At 40.4% G+C, this 18,540-nt stretch overlaps 1 protein-coding gene across 2 annotated transcripts in view; it reads left to right on the forward strand.

Moving 5' to 3' along the window:
• Positions 1 to 6: 6 nt before the first annotated feature.
• The window catches only part of EIF2B3 (eukaryotic translation initiation factor 2B, subunit 3 gamma, 58kDa), a 104,207-nt gene continuing 85,673 nt past the window's right edge, over positions 7 to 18,540 (forward strand). The window contains exons 1-2 of one of the 2 annotated variants that reach the window (XM_010006558.1): positions 7 to 113; positions 2,833 to 2,972. In XM_010006558.1, coding sequence (XP_010004860.1) covers positions 11 to 113; positions 2,833 to 2,972 — 243 coding nt within the window. In that variant the 5' untranslated portion in view covers positions 7 to 10. The remainder of the gene's footprint in view (positions 114 to 2,832; positions 2,973 to 18,540) is intronic. The other variant, XM_010006559.1, reaches the window with a different exon arrangement.

The following is an 18,540-nucleotide window of genomic DNA, read 5'->3' on the forward strand; positions in this document are numbered from 1 at the left end:
CGGCTCCCGGATGACCGACCTGACCTCCAGCATCCCGAAGCCGCTGCTCCCGGTGGGAAACCGGCCCCTGCTCTGGTACCCGCTGAACCTCCTGGAGCGGGCCGGCTTCGAAGGTGAGAGGCGCAGCGTGGCGTGGGGTGCGGGTGCGCATCGCCTGCTTCCCTGGTCTCTTCAGGGTTCCCGTGGTCACCTCCAGCACTCCTGTTTATCGCCTCCCCTTGTTCTGATGTCCTCCCGTAGGTGCTGTGTTGATCAGGACAGTTGCCTTAGTAGAAGGTTTATTCTCTGCACTGGAACTATTGACTGTGACCCATGTCAATCCTTTCCTTAGCTCTAGACTCCTGTGCCTGCTCCTCAATTCCCCCTCACCAAGGCTTCTCCAACCCCACACATCTTTGGTGTCTTTTTCAGTGTTGTTAACCATTAGTCTCTTGTTTCTTTCTCTGAATCATTAATGAGAGTGGTGTGAGAAGTGTGTCAGCTCTCTTGGGATGTCTCTTGGTTTGTTGTTTCAGTCTGGCCTGAAGTTCAGGGTTACTTGCTCTGTCTGAGGCGTTTAGTCCTTGTTGTTGTAGCGTGGAGCCAAGTGCAGGGCAGGGGGAAGTGACTGTCTTGTAATGCTCACCTGTGAGCCCTGTTTCATGGAACAGCTAAGACAGTGTTTAGTACATGGGGAGGTCGTTCACCATTTTCTGGAGTTAGGTTTCTGTTTATCTTTTGAATGATGAGCTAAATCTTTCTATGCTGCTCCCCCTGCTACTTAGAAAAATTCTAACACTTTTCATGGCTCTGTTTTTTTATGCTTGTATTTTTCCTTTGCCTTTCTGCTTCTGTGGTTTTGCTTCCTCTGCATGACACTGTGGTTATTCTGTATTCCATCCCAAGAATGTGGCTTTTTTCCTGGCTGCTCCTTTTTTCTGTGGCAATGTAAAGATCAGCTTATGGTTATCCATGTCTGCCTCTTACTGTTTCAGTGGGAAGGAACGAAAGAAAGAGCAAACATCAGACTTTGCTTTTATCTTGTTTCATTATGAAATCTTAAAAAATTCTTTTCCCATGGAATTGTTTTTTGCCTGCTTCTTGTCAAAGTCTGCTTTCTGATTATCTACTTTCTCTGACTGTTCTCTTCTTTTGCTAGGATCATACTTTTATCCTGTGATATAGATGCATGGGCATCTAAAAGCTTCTCTGTAACCAGACTTGTGCTTTGTGTGGCTCTTCAAAACTATTCAGAAATAACCATTTCCACTTGATGCTCTTGACCACTAGTAGGTGATGGTACAGTTGGTTCTTTCTCCCTCTTCACACATAGCTCTTCAGCTCACCTATACCCTACAAAAATTTGGACATGCAAGGCTGTATATGCAGCTTCAGAAAGGAAGCTGCCACCTTCTTGTTCTTTGCTTGCTTCTGCCTCCTTACAAAACTGTAGGTTTCTGTGTTGACACTTCAGTGGTGTGAATTCTTTCCCTGGACTGTAATTCTGAGTATTACAGGAGGCTTTAGTTCCTTATACTTGGTTGTATTAGTAAGAAACTGTTGCACAGTCTGATTCACTGCATCCTTCTGTTCCAACTGCAAGTGCTTCATGTCTCCTAATAAATATTAGGAGACTTTTCAGGTGTTCTTATGCTGGCCTGTGATGCTTCTCCAGGCCCAGCACATCTGTTAGTGGTATTGGCCTCAAAGTAGAGGCAATGGGATGGATTGAGGATCCTCTCCTCTAGTTCACCAGGTTTATGCTGAACTGTGAGTTTATAACTTCCACCTGACACTAATTTCTTCAGTTACTTCCTTCCTGAATTTAAGGTGTGCTTTCAATCCCTTTCTTCAGCCTGTTTTGAATCCAAGTTGGCATCCAGTATGGGAGTGGGAGGGGAGCCCTTCCTTAACTCTGGTACCAAACTGCCACATGATTCTCATGTTTGCAGTTCCTTCCTCTTTTCTGTTAACAGATTCAGGATGAATTCACTTTTGGTAGATACAGATTTATTCTTAGTGTGTTTTCATCTTATCACAGGAGCTTCCTAAACTGAGGGCTGTATTATTTCCCATTCTTCTCTATTAAAATTGCGTGTGGATTATGACATTATGGTCTTGTTGGTTTTTGTTTCTTTGTTTGTTTTTTTTTGGTAGGGTGTGATATTTTAATTTGTGGGTTTGAGTCTTATTTTTCCTTCCAGTTCTTGTGACCAGAGCAAAAGGTTTCTTGCTGTTTTATTTTCTCAGTCTTGTCTTCTGTTCTCACCTTTTGGAAAATAACCTTTCATGACAGTATTGATATCCTTCAAATATGAATTTATCTTTTTTTTTTGTAGATCAAATGAGTTTGTTTCTCACATTATTATTCCACTCCCTTGCCAAGATGGTGCTCAGAAATAGCTTATCCATTGTCTTATGGACAGTGCTGTTGTCCTCAAAGGATTATATGCGTTCAGGGTGAGCAAAAGGCAAAGTTCTGAAGTGTTGGTGACATTAATGCAAGGTCTCATTGATCTCCTTAAGGACATATGGTTTGAAGTCAGTCAGTAACAATAGCAGACATTTCTGTTTTGTCTTGCTAACTCATACCATTCATGAGCATGAGTCCCTTTTAATAACAACCCCCCATCCATACAAGTAGGGACAGACTGTTTTTATATACAGTAGGAGTTTCTCTTTTGCAAAAGTTACTGTTGCCAAAAGAGCTTGGTTTGTTGCAGAACCAAGTTATGGTACTCAAGCTTTTTGACAGTTCCATCAGCTTTTGTAAATAAAAAATGAATGTAATTTATTTGTGTTGAATATGTCAGTATTTTTTGTGTTATTTCATCCCACTTTTCTCTGTCCTAGAGGTCATTGTGATTACAAGGAAGGAAATCCAAAAGATGTTAAACTTGGACACAAAAATGAAACTGGATTTTGTGTGCATCAGTGACAACATGGATATGGGTACAGCAGATTCACTGAGGCATATTCACCAGAAAATTAAGGTATTACTGTCTTTTATTGAACTTGACTGGGACACATTTGTTTACAGTAGTATTTTTTTTCATTGTGCTTTAAGAGCTGTCCCAAGTAGTGATGCTGCAGTTAACTGAATAATATCCTGATCTTCAGAAGAGCTGAATTTTGTAAAGGTCACCTCATGGGGGAACTCAAACAAAGACTCTAAATTACTTGAATTGAGAGCTTGGAAGGCTGGAGCGGATCCAGGCTAGGCACTGACTGCTTCCCAGTCAGCATTAGCTTTTTGGCAGGTTCATTAAGAGGTTGTATTTGTTCATACAATTTTTTTACATGATTTGTGATAGCTGTTGTCCAGATAGTGCTTGGAGAGGTAGTTCTGCATAAATGTTGTTTGTTGTCTTAGCTATGGGGACACACTGAAATGTAAGGAAGCTTTATGTTCAGTTCCTGGCCCTACACAGGCCTGCCTGTGTCGTTAGGCAAATGACTTGCTTTGTGCTTCAGTTTTCTGCTTTTTCTGTGCTTTTGCTGGCTTGTCCGTATGGTAAGCTCTTTGATAAACAATGCCCAAATGTGATAAAGGGCTGCTGTTCTAATAAAAACACCAGTTTATAGAATTTTAATTTCCAGCTGCACAATTAAAACACTCCCATGTAAGGCAGAAATGCCGCTTGGAGCTCTTGCCATGATCTGGGATGGAATTTTGTTTTTGTCGTTGACATACACTTAATCTTTCTGATTTGTTCCCTCTCTGTTTAGGCCATCTTAGCCAAACTGGCTGTTTAAAGAAAGGTTGCAACAGAACATCAATGGATTGTTTAAGTCCTGAGGTTTCTTTTTGTCTTCATGCTCTTTTTGAAGGCAATAAACTGCAGTATTAACAGGCTGTGTGCTCCCAAGAGAAATACTCCAGTTGAGACAAGATGAAACTTTCCAGGCAGATGTGAGGGTCTAAGTGGTACAATAAGGGAGTTTCGGCAAGGAATTAATGCATAGACCAGAATAATTTAGAGGGCGAAGAGAAGATCTAAAGAGGAAAGCAAAATCAACAAAATTGGTTTAACTTAACTGAATGTTTCTGTCATATGGAGAATCGCCCTCTGTCATAGCTCAGTTTGGCAGTATTTTTTAAATACATGCATGAAGTAAGGAAATATCTTTGCATTTCAAATTGTGACCCTGGCCTTACCGTTTTATTTCCTGATCAGAACGATCAGTCTGGGTGTCTTTCTTTTTGGTAATCCATTGAAGTTTGCTTATGGGGAGGCTCCGGAGACAACAGTAAAGTGTGTGTAAGAAAATAGACTCTGTCTTCAGAGGCGGCAGTGTTGATCTTCTGTTTATTTTCCAGTAGAAAAGAGTTAGAGAAGATGTGAGGTAGCATTGAAAAACACATCATTTTTCTTCAGTCAGCTGCTGTGCATGAATGGCAGCAACTGCTCCTGCCCTTTTTATTCCCTATGTCTTGCTTGTCTGGCCAGAGAGGACAAAGTGCTCTCTTATTTGAGAAATAAGCCCATACTAAGAAATACTAAGTTCTTGAGCAGTTTGCTGCACTGTGTATTTTGGAGTCATTCCTCTAGTAAATGCATACCACCAGTACACCTCTGACAGGGTACACCTTCTCCTGTGTTATAGAGGTGAGAGAACTACACAGGAGAGGTAGCTGAAAAGCTGCAGTATGTTGACTATGTCCACAGTGTAGCAGGAGAGGGATCTCACTGAAGAATGCTCTGGTGAAAACAGCTGCTGCTTGTGGCCATAGTTTGCTGGCAGGCTTTTTGCAGCCCATGCCAGAAGTCTGATGAGAAGTTTAAACTGGTTGCCGAAAACTTTTATTTGTCGCAAATTAAGTTAATTGCCCACAGACAGAAGAGCAAGTATGCTCAATAAAAAAGAGGTAACATGGCACAGTATAGAAAACTTCTCTGCGTGCAGTGCAAGTGACATGGAGTCAAGCCAAGATTATAAATGCACAGTAAAAAATGCGGCTAAGGCTGGCTGAGCTGCTGATTGCAAATCCTGAGATGCGCGTAAATGCTGAACGACTCTAAAGCATAAAACCTCATGACTTGCTGCCTTGTCTGGTGTTTGATTTAGAGAGCTCTACCAGCACAGCATTGCTGCTTGCTGTGCTTGCAACGGCAGGTCTTTTGCTGTGTTGCACCTTGGTTAATGAAGTGTGATACTGTAAAGATTAGATGTTGAGATTAGATTTACAAAATTGCATGAGAATATGTATGTGCAAAGCCTGTAAGGGTTGAGGGAAGATAGTTTTCACTGTTGTATTATTGCTTCTTGACGCTAGTGTTTTTGGGGGCAGGTAAGATTGACTGTCTTGATTCATAGAAATAGGCAGCTGACTCCTAGTCTTACTCTTTCCTGGTTGTTCAGGAGAGCAAAGGAAGCCCGTTTAAATTTTTGTTTGTTGTTTGCCCACTGTACACACAGGGTTTTTTCTGACATCTTTACTTCCAGAGTTGATACAGTAGATGCATGTTCTTTGCTGTACTGGAACTCTTCCTATTATTTTTGGCTGTCTCGGCCTACACCTGATTGACAAGGTAGCAGCTTCATTAGAATCATAGAATCATAGAATCTTAGGGGCTGGAAGGGACCTCGAGAGATCATCTGGTCCAACCCCCCTGCCAGAGCAGGGTCACCTAGAGTACATCACACAGGAACTCATCCAGGTGGGTTTTGAATGTCTCCAGTGAAGGAGACTCCACAACCTCCCTGGGCAGTCTGTTCCAGTGCTCTGTCACTCTCACAGTAAAAAAATTTTTTCGGATATTCACCTTGAACTTCCTATGCTCCAATTTACACCCATTACCCCTTGTCCTATCACTGGTCATCACCGAGAAAAGCCTAACTCCGTCCCCCTGACACTCACCCCTTACATATTTGTAAACATTGATGAGGTCACCCCTCAGTCTCCTTTTCTCCAAGCTAAAGAGACCCAGCTCCCTCAGCCTTTCCTCATAAGGCAGATGTTCCACTCCCTTAATCATCTTCGTAGCTCTGCGCTGGACTCTTTCAAGCAGTTCCCTGTCCTTCTTGAACTGAGGGGCCCAGAACTGGACACAATACTCCAGATGTGGCCTCACCAATGCAGAATAGAGGGGGAGGAGAACCTCTCTTGACCTACTAACCACACCCTTTCTAATGCACCCCAGGATGCCATTGGCCTTCTTGGCCACAAGGGCACATTGCTGGCTCATGGTCATCCTCCTGTCTACCAGGACCCCCAGGTCTCTTTCACCTACGCTACTCTCCAGCAGTTCAGCCCCCAACCTGTACTGGGACATGGTGTTGTTCTTCCCCAAATGTAAAACTCTGCACTTCCCCTTGTTGAATTTCATCATGTTTCTCCCCGCCCAATTCTCCAACCTATCTAAGTCTCTCTGAATGGCAGCACAGCCTTCTGGTGTGTCAGCCACTCCTCCCAGCTTAGTGTCATCAGCAAACTTGCTGAGGGTACATTCTATACCCTCATCCAGGTCGTTGATGAAGATGTTGAACAACACCGGTCCCAGTACTGACCCCTGGGGATTTTATGCTCATTGCAAGTCTGAATGTATCTTTTTCTGGGATATTTCACACAATAAAGATACCATGTGAAACTTGATTCCTAAAGGCTTCTGCTTGAGAAGTAATCAACAGCAGAGAACTTTGCCGTGTAAGCTTCCAGTTTCTGATGTGGATGTCAGTCTGGCCCGTTCTTTACCAGTAGTTCCTTAATTGACTTGTGTGCTGAGGTCTTTTAACCAGTTAGTCTTCACAACTCTAGGACTGAGAACTGAGGCTTAGAGAAGTGAAGTGATTTACCTAGGATCATGAAATAAATTTGTAACCGTATGGAGCATCTTTCTCATCTCATGATTTCATGCACAAGATTATCTTTCTATATTGTGTACATGTGACGTGTTCTGCTTCCCCACTTTGAAAAGGCCATCAGGACAAGAGATTAAACACAAGTTGAAGCTCTTTTAAATACAAACTACTGAAACTGAAAGTTCCGTTGCAGTCCGGTTTCTGGACTCAATCCGAGTGCTGTGGTTTATTCAGTGTATGCTAGATTATTACTTCTAAAAGTTCCTCAATTTGGGAATGCATCAGTCTAGATCTCAGTAACTGAAAAATAATGTTTCAGTATATGAAGTAGGAACTAGTAAGATTATTTTTCTTTGCCTGTGTTCATACTGGTTTTTGATTGAGCAATGTAACACTTACCAATATTTTGCATTAAGTTCAGCACTTGAAATGATGTTGTCAAAAGGCAAAAAGTGGGTATAGGAGTTACTCGTTTATTTCTCAAATGCTTTGTTTTATACAGGTATATGAAAACAATTTAAGGACTTTGTGACAACTGTCGATCAGATCCTTTAATTCCTGTCCTGTGGACAATCCCAGTATTTCCCTAGAAAGCTGTTTCAGGATCCTGCTGCAGTCTGTGTACCTTAAGGCAGTTTCCATGGCTATCCTTTAATGCCCAGTTTTGTTTTGTTTTTTTATACCTTTAATACCACTGCCAGCTTTATTGTTTTGACTCTTGAAGTTCTTAGTGTTGTGCTTATCTTTTGCAGGACTGATAACGAGTTGCTTTTCATAATAGAAAACAAAAGTGAAGCTGCAAAGGCTTAATTATTTTCCTGTGTATATATAAGATTGGAAATGATAGAACAAAGACTCTGTAAACTCTCAATTGATGGTATGTTAATGCTCTTGTTGAAACTGCAGCATTACCACCACAGAGGTGTGTGCAGGTCTCTGTCACCTCATGATCTAGCCTAAACAGAAAAACAGCTAGCCTTGCATGCCTCTAGGTATGGATTGATGACCTTCCCTGGTCTTGAAGAGTGAAGAGAGCTGCCCTGTTCCAGATGGGGTCTTGGCAAAAGGATGGTGTGTAGAGGAATTTAATGTGAAGATGAAGGGCTGCTTTTGTAGCTGAGTAAATTCATTACAGAAACATAAATTTATTTATTTTAAATGCTTGCTGACTTAGATTTGCTTCAAGCTTCACAGAGGCAATTACAATAGAGTAATTCTGAAGTGATTTACTTAGTGAAAACTTCAGTACTTTTGAGTTACTGCCTCACCCGCAGCATGGAAGTGGGACAGGTCCAGCAAGACAGACTTACAGACACAAAAAGAGGCATTACTATGGATTTCTTCGGCTCTGTGCCTGTCAGCTTTTTAAAAGCTGTGCAACGTAGTGGAAAAAACCTTTCACTAAATCTGTTGAAGACAAGGAAGAGCTATGACAAACCAAGCAACTTTGATGGATTATAACAGGCAATGAATGATGGATTGTAACAAGCAATGAATCAGGCAGTTATATCCTTAGGTTCCAAATCTGTTACAGCAGTATTCTCTCACAATTTATTCAATCTGCTTTCTTTATGTTGAACTTTTAAAATATTGCTCTGTGTGCATGTCTGTTTTCAAGATTCATTGTCAATAATCACTTTGAGCCCTCAGAAACTTATTTTTATAGATTAACTAACAAAGTTGGCTTTCTGTAAGTCTGTAATAGGTAAATACAATCTCATCAAATGTATGCTAGTAAAAGCAGACTGTGAGCTCTTTAGGGCAGAATCTATGCTTTCCTTTGTCTCTGAAGACTCTAAGTTTTAGTCTCCTGCTTTGATTTGAGCTGTGTTGCTATTGCCTTAATCTATTATTTGCATTAAAGAATATTCTTAACCTGTCAGGGAGTGCTTGAAATAAAAAAGAAGTTAGCATAAGTATGAAAAATATTTTTGTATGAAATGTAAATCAAACTCCTTCCTTTATGAAATCGTGTTTTCCACATCAATTTTTTTTCCTGTCACTTTCTGATTCTGCTGTCTTACAGTATCTTTCCTATTTCTTCAATCACTTTGGCTGCTACTGGTCACTGTTTCATCCATTACAGGCATGGGAGGCACACAGGCCTTGCATGCTTTGCTAAGGAGACTGTAGGATTTGTAAGGGGGAATAAATAATTTCTTAAGAGCCAGATTCTGTAAAGGGTAAGCTTCCTTTAGGAACAAATGAGTAAACAATTTGGATGCAAGGATGGCTTAATCTATCCCTGAGCATGGAAGTCTGAATACCTCTTCCATAGATTATGAGAAAACACTAAACTTGCTCTGGATTTGTCTTTTATTTTCCTCACTGTGGGGAAGAAAAGAACAGTTTCCCACACTCACACATAGTGTTTCAAGATTAAGAGTTTTTTAAATGAGATCAGTGTTTGGTATTTTTAGTAAAACAGTATGTTCACCATGCCAGTGCAAACTAAGGATGCTGTTACAGGTGGGACTGAGCAGGTGCTAAGGTGTAATTTGAGAACTTCCATGTTCCTGCTTTTATTTATGTTTTTTTAGCATCTAAATCTCTCTAACTGCTTGGAGCAGTGTGGAAAGGGGTCTCTGTAAGAGGGGAGGGTTTTTTGTTTGTTTGGAGTTTTTTTAAAGTTTGTTAAATCATGTATCATTGTTTTCTCCTCAATAACTATCACCAGTCCTTGCTTCTGGTTTTCATTGGTAATCAGAACTGGCTGGAGGATTCACATGAGTTCAATGTGGATAATAGGGACATTAGTAAGAGTCCTGCCAATTTCAGTGGTGATACCTGATACGCTTTCTAGCAAGGAAAGAGGTGCAAGTGCTGTCTGCTGCATGTGGTAGGAGATGATGTGGTTTTGCTTTGTAGGCAGCTCATCTTTCAGTGGCAATTTTTGTTTTGTTTTGTTGGTTGTTTTCTTTTTCACAATTGTGGGCATTAGACTGTCTTTAAAAAAAAAAAAAAAAAAAGACGTTAACTTCTTCTGATGTCTTTTGTAGTTTTATCTAATGAAATCTCCTGGCTCACTTAGGGAGGCTTTCCTTCTGTAGCTGATGTTGGTGGACACATATTTTTTTGGGTCATAATGTAAAATCTTCTGGTATATCCATCAGGGCTTTTTAATGGAGTTACTCCCTCCAGTATGTTGCACTGTGACTCCTTCAGTCCAGATATATCTCTTCATTTATTTGACTTCTACTACTATTCTTAAAGGCCTTCTCCTGCAGCTTAGTAGACTTCCTTTGGATGATTCACAGGACCAGTATGAAAAATATGTGTGCCACAGCCTGTTGTATTATAGCACAGTGATAGTGTAATGTACTGGTTGAACTAGATTTTTTTGCCTGGAATACTGCACAGGTGTGGAGTTCAAATGCATCAAATGCAGAAAACACTAGAAAAGGAGATAAGATATTCAGAGTGAAATATAATATAAATTTGCTATGAGAAAACATAGGCTGAAAATTAGAGAAAGGTTTGAATCAAAGCAGAATAGGATTGTGAAACTGTCTTCCAGAAGGAGTAATCAAGACAAAAATCCTCTAACTTTATACTGGATTGAGAAGCTGGGGTTTTTTTGTTTGGTTTTGTTGTTGGTTGGTTGTTGGTTTTTTTTTTAAATAAGCTGAGTAGTGTGATACCTGGAATGGCAGGAGGCTAAACTCTGACTCAGGAAACCTCTTTGAAAACTGTGTTTGTGTAACCTGATTATATCATTCGTTAAGCTGCTGCAGACCTTTTTATGGGTTGTAGATTGTTGTAAATGGGGGGAAAAAAAAAAAAAAAAAAAAAAAAAAAAAAGGCTGGGGTGTCACTGTAGTTTACAAATTAGTTCCTCTGAAACTTGGGTGTCTCTCATATTTAGCCATTTTGTTTCTTGTGCCAAATTTTACCAGACCGACACAGCTGCTGTCTGGCGCCACCTCCCAGGCTGGGACCTCTCCAGGCAGCAGGTTGAGAAACCTGGTTAAATCATGAATCTGTTTCAGGCGGAAGCAGGAGGTGGATTGGGTGTGCCTGGACCAAGCATTTGTCTTACTGAGTCTATATTATTTTCATTTTCTGTTAAGCATTTCACTCCCTTGTGTCACTCAACTATACTCCAGCCAGTGATTAAAATGTGGCGTTCCAACAGAGTAATAGCAATGGAACAATTTCACATTTTCCTTCCTTGATGAGCCCTTAGTTGTGTTAATGGAAGCCCTGACTAATATGGTGTGAATCAATCAACATGTCTTCTGCTGCTATCACTGGTGAACTGTAGTTTACAAATTAGTTCCTCTGAAACTTGGGTGTCTCTCATATTTAGCCATTTTGTTTCTTGTGCCAAATTTTACCAGACCGACACAGCTGCTGTCTGGCGCCACCTCCCAGGCTGGGACCTCTCCAGGCAGCAGGTTGAGAAACCTGGTTAAATCATGAATCTGTTTCAGGCGGAAGCAGGAGGTGGATTGGGTGTGCCTGGACCAAGCATTTGTCTTACTGAGTCTATATTATTTTCATTTTCTGTTAAGCATTTCACTCCCTTGTGTCACTCAACTATACTCCAGCCAGTGATTAAAATGTGGCGTTCCAACAGAGTAATAGCAATGGAACAATTTCACATTTTCCTTCCTTGATGAGCCCTTAGTTGTGTTAATGGAAGCCCTGACTAATATGGTGTGAATCAATCAACATGTCTTCTGCTGCTATCACTGGTGAGTGCTTGCATGCAAAATGTTTCATCTAAGGTGGTCCACCTGGTTTTCCCTGATTCAGAAAGTAAGATTTGAAAGTAATACAGCAAAAAGTTGAAAAGCAAAGCAAAACAAACCCTAAAAAGCTACCAAAAGAAGAAGAAAAAGCAACTTTTCTTTGAACAAATAAACAAAGATTGAAACTCCAGATTCTCTTGGTATGTGCATCTTTGGGAGCCATGTTGTGGAAAGTGTGATGTCACGGTGGTGGTCTGTATGCTGCTGAGGGTCACTGATCCGTGGAGTCTTGGACAGCACAGCTAAGCGCTTCACTTCCTCTGTTGAAAAATCTCCTTTCCAAACACATGATGTAAGTAAGCTTGCTGTAATTGCTGGAAGGTGGAATCTGAATCCTTTTGGTACAGCTGAGCAGAGTTTGGTGAGCATGGAAAGAAAAACTTCAGTCCCCATAATATATAGTTATGTATTTTTTATATACTTTCAGTGAAAGTAAAAAACCAAATTCAAGTCATTTGCAAGAGACAAGGTCTCTCTGAGCAAGACTTCACAAAATATTTGTTAATCTGTTTTGAAACAGTAAAAAAAAGTAATCAGGTTTTTTTCGAGCAGACCTGACAGAAAATACTGCTTACTTGAGCATCTAAAATGCAAATAAAAGTTGCTGTCTTGCCAGTTTTTCTGATTCTGCCTTTCACAATGTTGCTAGCCATGCATGGGAAAACCAGGTGTATCAGGTAGCAACTCACAGGGTATATAGCATCTTGTTTCCTGCTCTGCCTCTGACTGAAAGCTGCCACCATTGAGGCACTGGGCAAAATTAATTGCAGATTGACTGCCCGAGTCCTATTCCCAAAGCACAGCTGATTGTCAGTAGAAAGCAGCTATGCTGGCAGGTGCTCAGGCTGGTGATGTTGCTGGGGGGAATGATATAGCACTGTCTGACTGTGTGCTTGATGAATGTGTTCAGGACTTTGCTCTGATCTTTATTTTTCCTGGCAGAGTAAGAGAGAATTCAACAGTTGGGTTTTGTTCTTTTTTTCCCCTTTTTTCTTTTTTTTTTTCTCTTTTTTATTTATTTTTTTTCCTTTTTTTTTCTTTAAGGATACTTAGCTTTAGAATAATGTAGCTAATTAGAGTAATTATTTTGCTGCCAGGGAATACTATTGATCAGAGTTGAAACACCAGTTTGAATGAGTCAGCTCTGAAGGTTAGGATCAAGAGTGGTTCTTGGGGCATCTGCTTTTCTGCACATTGTTGGCTATAGAGGATGCTTTCTATTACACGTGCAGGCAAAAAATATGTGAAGACTTTAGGTGTTTTGTAACAGGAGTCACTGACAGACTGGAAATACCTGTCAGTTTGTTTCATCTCCCACTGCATGTCCTTGTCCTTTTCACATTCCTGGCAGCTGGAGGCCTGTGCTCCTTATGTTAGCCAATACCTTTATTTTCCATGTAGAAGTTAATTATCAGCATTTCTCCTGTGTTACAGTGTGTGCTTTCATTTAGAACCTAGGTGGTTTCTGATCAATTACACAAATTCATCCTATTCAGTTGCAGACACAGTAAGCTCTTTGCACATGTGTATAGCTGGAATAATTTGCTTAAAAGTGCCCTGGTAAAAATATTTTCCTGCTTTGTATGAGTTGTTACTAGTTTTCATTTGTTGGGAGTAAATAGAAGTTATATGCAGTTATATACAGAAGCATATACAGTGTTCTTGTGTAAATGACTCACTGTGCAATGTGTTGAGGGAAAAGTACAGTTTTAGTAATCTCCAAAAACCTCTTGCATTTTTTGTCCGTAACAATGCTTTCATGGGTGCCTGAAGGCAAAGAAGAGTTAAGTGTCTTTATTATGAGCTCATCTTATCAGGCATAAGAAGCCCTTTTCTTTAATAAGTCAAACTCAAGTTTACAGTTTTCAAAAGTCATTCTATGACAAATGTTCAAAGAAGTGAAAAGTCTGTATGAAATTAATTCATGCATCTCATTTCCAAAGACAGTAAAATATTAAAGAGTGTGAGGAAAAATGTCAGTGTCCTCCAGCTGCCATCTTTCCTTGGTGCTGTCAGTGGAGAGTCCACAGCCTTATGCTTTGTATGAGCCTTAAGAACATGTGTCCCCATGCCTGGAAGAGGGCATGAAGGGCAAGGTGAAGGCATCACTGATGTCAAGTGTCACCCTGCACTCCATGGAGCAGGAGCTGTGTAGGGGTCTCTGTTATTCCTTGATGTCATCCTTGTTTTGAATGTTAAGTCTTCATCTAGTTTGATGTTTTAATATTTTTTTTTGCTTGTAATATGTAATGTCCTTGGCCTTTCCAGGTAAGACTTGAGCCCCCGCTTAGGTTCAAGTACGATGAGACTTGCAAGGAGGCATTCACTGATTATTTGTATGTTTTTTGGATAACGTCTGTTTCCTGTTGTCTAAAGCCTTTTAGTTTTGTTCCTAGCATGCATTATTTCAACTTGTGTACATTCCCCATGTTTGGATCTTAGCAACCCTTCCCTCATTGGAGGTTGGAGTCTTTCATAGCAATTTTGGGCTGTACAACAGCTATCACAGTGTCCTGTCACAGGTGACAGTCCTTATTATTCATCCTTCAAAACAGAACTATTTGGATTTAACACAATTGTGTGTGTTTAAAGTTCCAGTTACTGGGGAATGAGGGACAGAGTAGATGCCGGACATCAACCCATGCTGTTGCTATGTGAGAGAGGTTTTTTTTTTTCCTTGTGTCTGTTTTTGCAGCCTGGTACAGTAGTGTAATGTTGATAATGATATGGTGGTACTGTGGGCAGCATGGGCTATCCCAGAGGCTTTCACTTTGCTCAGCACTGTTTTTTCTCTCATTGTTTAATCTGATGAAAGCCATGGTGAAGATCAGTGGACTTGTAAGATGCCTGGAATTCAATTTTGCATTTTTGTCATGTTAACTGGGAAGCACACATAGGTTATGGGGTTTTTTTCTTGGTTCTGTGCTGAAAGGGGAAAAAAAATTGTGTATTCAGACTACCTTGAAGCAAACTTGGGCATTCTTCTGTAGAATAAATTCAGTTAGCTCCTTTGGGGAGATGGTAACAATTCTGGATGTAAACTAATAGTGCTGGAAAAAGCAGTAGAGGTCTTGAAGTTTTCATAATGTTTCTTAAAACACCAGTTACTGCAGACCTAGCATCACTGGAAAGATTGGAGGGATGATAGAATTAAAAAATAGTATTGTGTGGGGGATGGTGTAGGAATCTACAGTTCACAACAGTACTTTTATGTAGCATAGTGTGATTTATTTTATTTTTTTTTACAGGAAAAAACTCCTTGAACAAAGCCAATCATGTTTTACGCATGTGGACACTCAGTTCAGTGCAGGCTTGCATTGAGCTGTGCTTCACAGTGACTGGTTCTGTTGAGCCTGTGCTTTGTGGAGCAAATTAGCATTTGATTTTTCTGTTGAAGCAGAGTTGGAACTGGGTTTTGTGTAATGATTTGGGTTGACCTTATTTTTTTTTAATTTAACATCATGCTAATACTAGCTGCAGAATGGCAGCATGATTCCTGAGGACACAGGCTGTATATATCTGGGTTTTCATTTACAAGCTGGTTCGAGACTGCAAGAAGCCATTATGCTCCTCCAGGCTGTAAGGGAATTTGCACATAGTAATTGGGGCTGTTAGCCTCAAAACTGATGGATGACTTAGTGAATGTGTTTCTGAAAGATGGCAAGTCTGTATTCATGCATTCTAGTAGATGAAGAGTCGGTTATATTAATATTATAATATTATATTTATTATAATACTATTATAATATTATTATATTGTTATATTTTTTTCAAGATTATATTTATACTATTTTTTTAAACACTTTACCTTATATTTCTATCTTGAACAGTCATTTCCAGTCATTGAATCCAGTTGTGCCTGCTTTTTGTTGTGCTGCTGGGAGATCTTACACTGTTTAGGTAATTGTGGGCTGTGGGCAAAGGCTTTCTTTCTCTTCAATAAGTTGAGCTGGGTTGAGCTCCATTAGGACTACTTTTTATTATTATTGTTTGTATGACTACAGCACCTGACTGCCTAAGGCTCTGCTTGCATTAAGTGTTAAGCCTGGGCTTGAGCTCTGGGCTTTGGCAGCAAGCCTGCTGCTCTGCTGCTGTTGAGATTGGAGCCTGACTGTGGTGTTCTCCTTTCTGTTTGTGTGAGGCAGAGTCCAAGATCAGCTGTGCAGCAGGTCTGGTGGTGCTGCTGTCCAGGTAGTCCTCGAAATTTGCCTTGCAGTAATAGGAGTGATGAGGAGAGTGCCATCTGTTTCTGGAGTTCTCCTTCCTGTGTTCATGCATTGCACAAACCAGAGAATTTGGGTTGCCAGGTTTACCCTTCTTGAACTGATATGGTGTTATGGGGTGCTCCCTTGAGCTTTGGCACATGTAGCCAAAGTGATGCACACTTTCTGAATGCCTTTAGATTTGGGAAATACAGCCTCCTCTGTGGCATGCTTAGGATCCGGACATAAATCCAGGGGATGATGCCTGACCTCAGCAAATCAAAGAGCTTAGCGAAACAGAACCTGTCAGTCTATCAGTCAGCCCAGTGTCCCAGCGTACTGAGCCTGATAACTGTCAGTTTTCTGTAAGGGTAGCAGATTTCTTTTGTTAAAAAAACACAAACAACAAAACAGCAGGGCCTAAAACCGTGTCCTTTAACAGATACAAGTAGATAATAGAGCTGGCATGCTTATTGATGCTAAGCAGAAGTAGACTTGGTACCTGAGTGGAAGGAATAGGCTTTTAAAAGGAGAGTAAACAACTTGTGCTTGATGTTGATGTGGCAGATAATGGAATCAGTGAAGAAGGATGATGTGGTTGGAGGAGGAAGCTGAGAAAGTTATTTTTGGAGTACTGTGTGAGTAGGACAAAATTGCATTAGTCAGAACCAGAGGAGAATGTGGATTGCAAAGCTTATGTTCCACACCAGGTTTACTGTTCAGTGTCATAATGTCAAAGTTCTGCTTTGAAAACATTCTTAATAAGCTTATGAACTTGTGTTCATCTCCAAACTTCTGCTTACGGTTGCTGATAACTGTAAATTACCCTTTTCTACCCCATGTGTCAGTTTGAGCAATAGCAAGGAGACTTCCTCCTGGGAGGAGACAGGATGCCTTCTGGGCTTGAATATCTTTCCTGTTCAGAGCTTATATGTATGCAAATTTTAAAATATTGATTTTGGATGATAGCTCTTGAGATACAAAGATAACCTAAAATGCTGTTTTCATTGTATAATCCCATCTGATACAATGCATAAGATGAGCCATATGATGGGATCGGGGTTCAGTCTCCTCCCCAGCTTCTGGCATCTTTCTTCCAGTTTTCTTTGAGAAGATAAACAGTGATGCTGACAGGTTACGTATGTGAAGGCATTCACATTGCCTGTTGCCTTAATATACCCTCACCTGACAAATTCAGGGCCATCCAAGGAATTATAAGAGACTCCCTTGGCTCCTGCATTAGACTTTGCAGGGTGTTTTTTTGTGTGTGTTTTGGTGTTTTTTTTAAATAGCCTCTTCCACTCTACACACTGTCTTTATAAAAAAAAAAAAGTCTTCGTTTGTTCCATCTTTTAGCAAGGAGAGATTGCTGCTGAGTTTCAGATTGGGGAACATCCTGTGCCTCCACTGCTATCTCTTAGAACAGTTACGAAGGTGCTGTTCTGCAGCAAACTTGCTGTTGCAGGGTGAGTGCACAGTAGGTAAATGCTTCATGTCTGCCATCAAAGTACTAAATCATTATTTTCTTCCGAATCTTGCTATCAAGGACATTACAAAAGAAGACTGGGAATTCCCAGCCAAAGGCAGCCATTTCATTTGGTAGCAAAAAAGAACCTACAGACATGAAAAAATCAATCAGGTTCCCTGCTTCAGTTACAGCAACAGCCATAGAGCTTCAAAGAGGTCACAGGTAAAGAGGTCACAGGTGTAGAAATTGGAGGACTCTTAATGGAGACTGAGATAAAAAGGGATTCTCTAAAGCCTTGCATGTAAGTTTCTGCTCTGAAGAGTGGTGAGTAATACAATTGCTAGGAGGTATCTTTGGCTTTGCCTGGAGCATGCTAACAAGCAATCAAAATGCTTGCCCACAGCCAAACTGTTCTTTCCCTTTCCACTCTTCAGGATAATAAAAGCATTACACACAAACCCCACTGTTAATCCAACATGTGGGTGAAGTTCCAGGCTATTGTGTATAAAGCTCTGAGTCTTAATTCCAGCAGTAATTATAACTTGTTCCTCTCTCCCCTGTTGTATGGTGACACTGCAGGAAGTGATGCAAAGTTCTCTGTGCGTGTGTTAATTTAGGCTGAGTGTAGGAAGAGAGTCTTGATTTTTTTTTTTCTTTTTCTGTCAAAGTCTCAGCTGTAGTTCTGTGCAGTTGGAAACTTACAGCTTTTAACTTCGCTATGTTTGTCTTCAGTTCTGTTAAGAACTGATTTTACTGATCATGGATATTTTGCTTCTTTTCTGTTTATAATGCAATCTGACATTTGTTTTCCGCTTTCTCTTGAGGCTGATTTTGTTCAAATTAGAGATTTCCTTGCAACACATGTTTTCTCATGTTTTAGTCTGCAGTTTTTGAAGCCCTCAGCAGTTCAGACTATGAGGTCCTTCCCTTGTCTATACTCGACAGAAAAAGCATAGTGAATACCTTTGAAAATTCATCATTTCCTGCCAGCTATCTGTGGTCACCTTGATATCTCCTGTTTGAACAGAAGGGGTCCAGCAAATGTTGCTGAATAGAAGAGTTTTTAGCAATGCCTTTGTATGCAGGGTGTGAGAAAGTCCAAGGCTTTTTATTTATGCTAGTATATTACACCATATAATTGCATCCATCTTTTGATCAGTGGTATGAATTAGTTCCATTGAAAACATGTTTTCTATTTTTAAATTGGTTGTCTTGAGCTGAGGTCTTGAAACATTCTGCTTTTTGGTCTTGTTTTTGTGTAGATTTTCCATATTGTGCTGGATTTAATAGAACTGTTGACATGCTGGTTTTGAGGTTTTTTCTTCCCCCCCCCC

The sequence above is a fragment of the Chaetura pelagica genome, unplaced genomic scaffold (genome assembly GCF_000747805.2).
Source record: "Chaetura pelagica isolate M959 unplaced genomic scaffold, ChaPel_1.0 scaffold69, whole genome shotgun sequence".
Taxonomy (NCBI): domain Eukaryota; kingdom Metazoa; phylum Chordata; class Aves; order Apodiformes; family Apodidae; genus Chaetura; species Chaetura pelagica.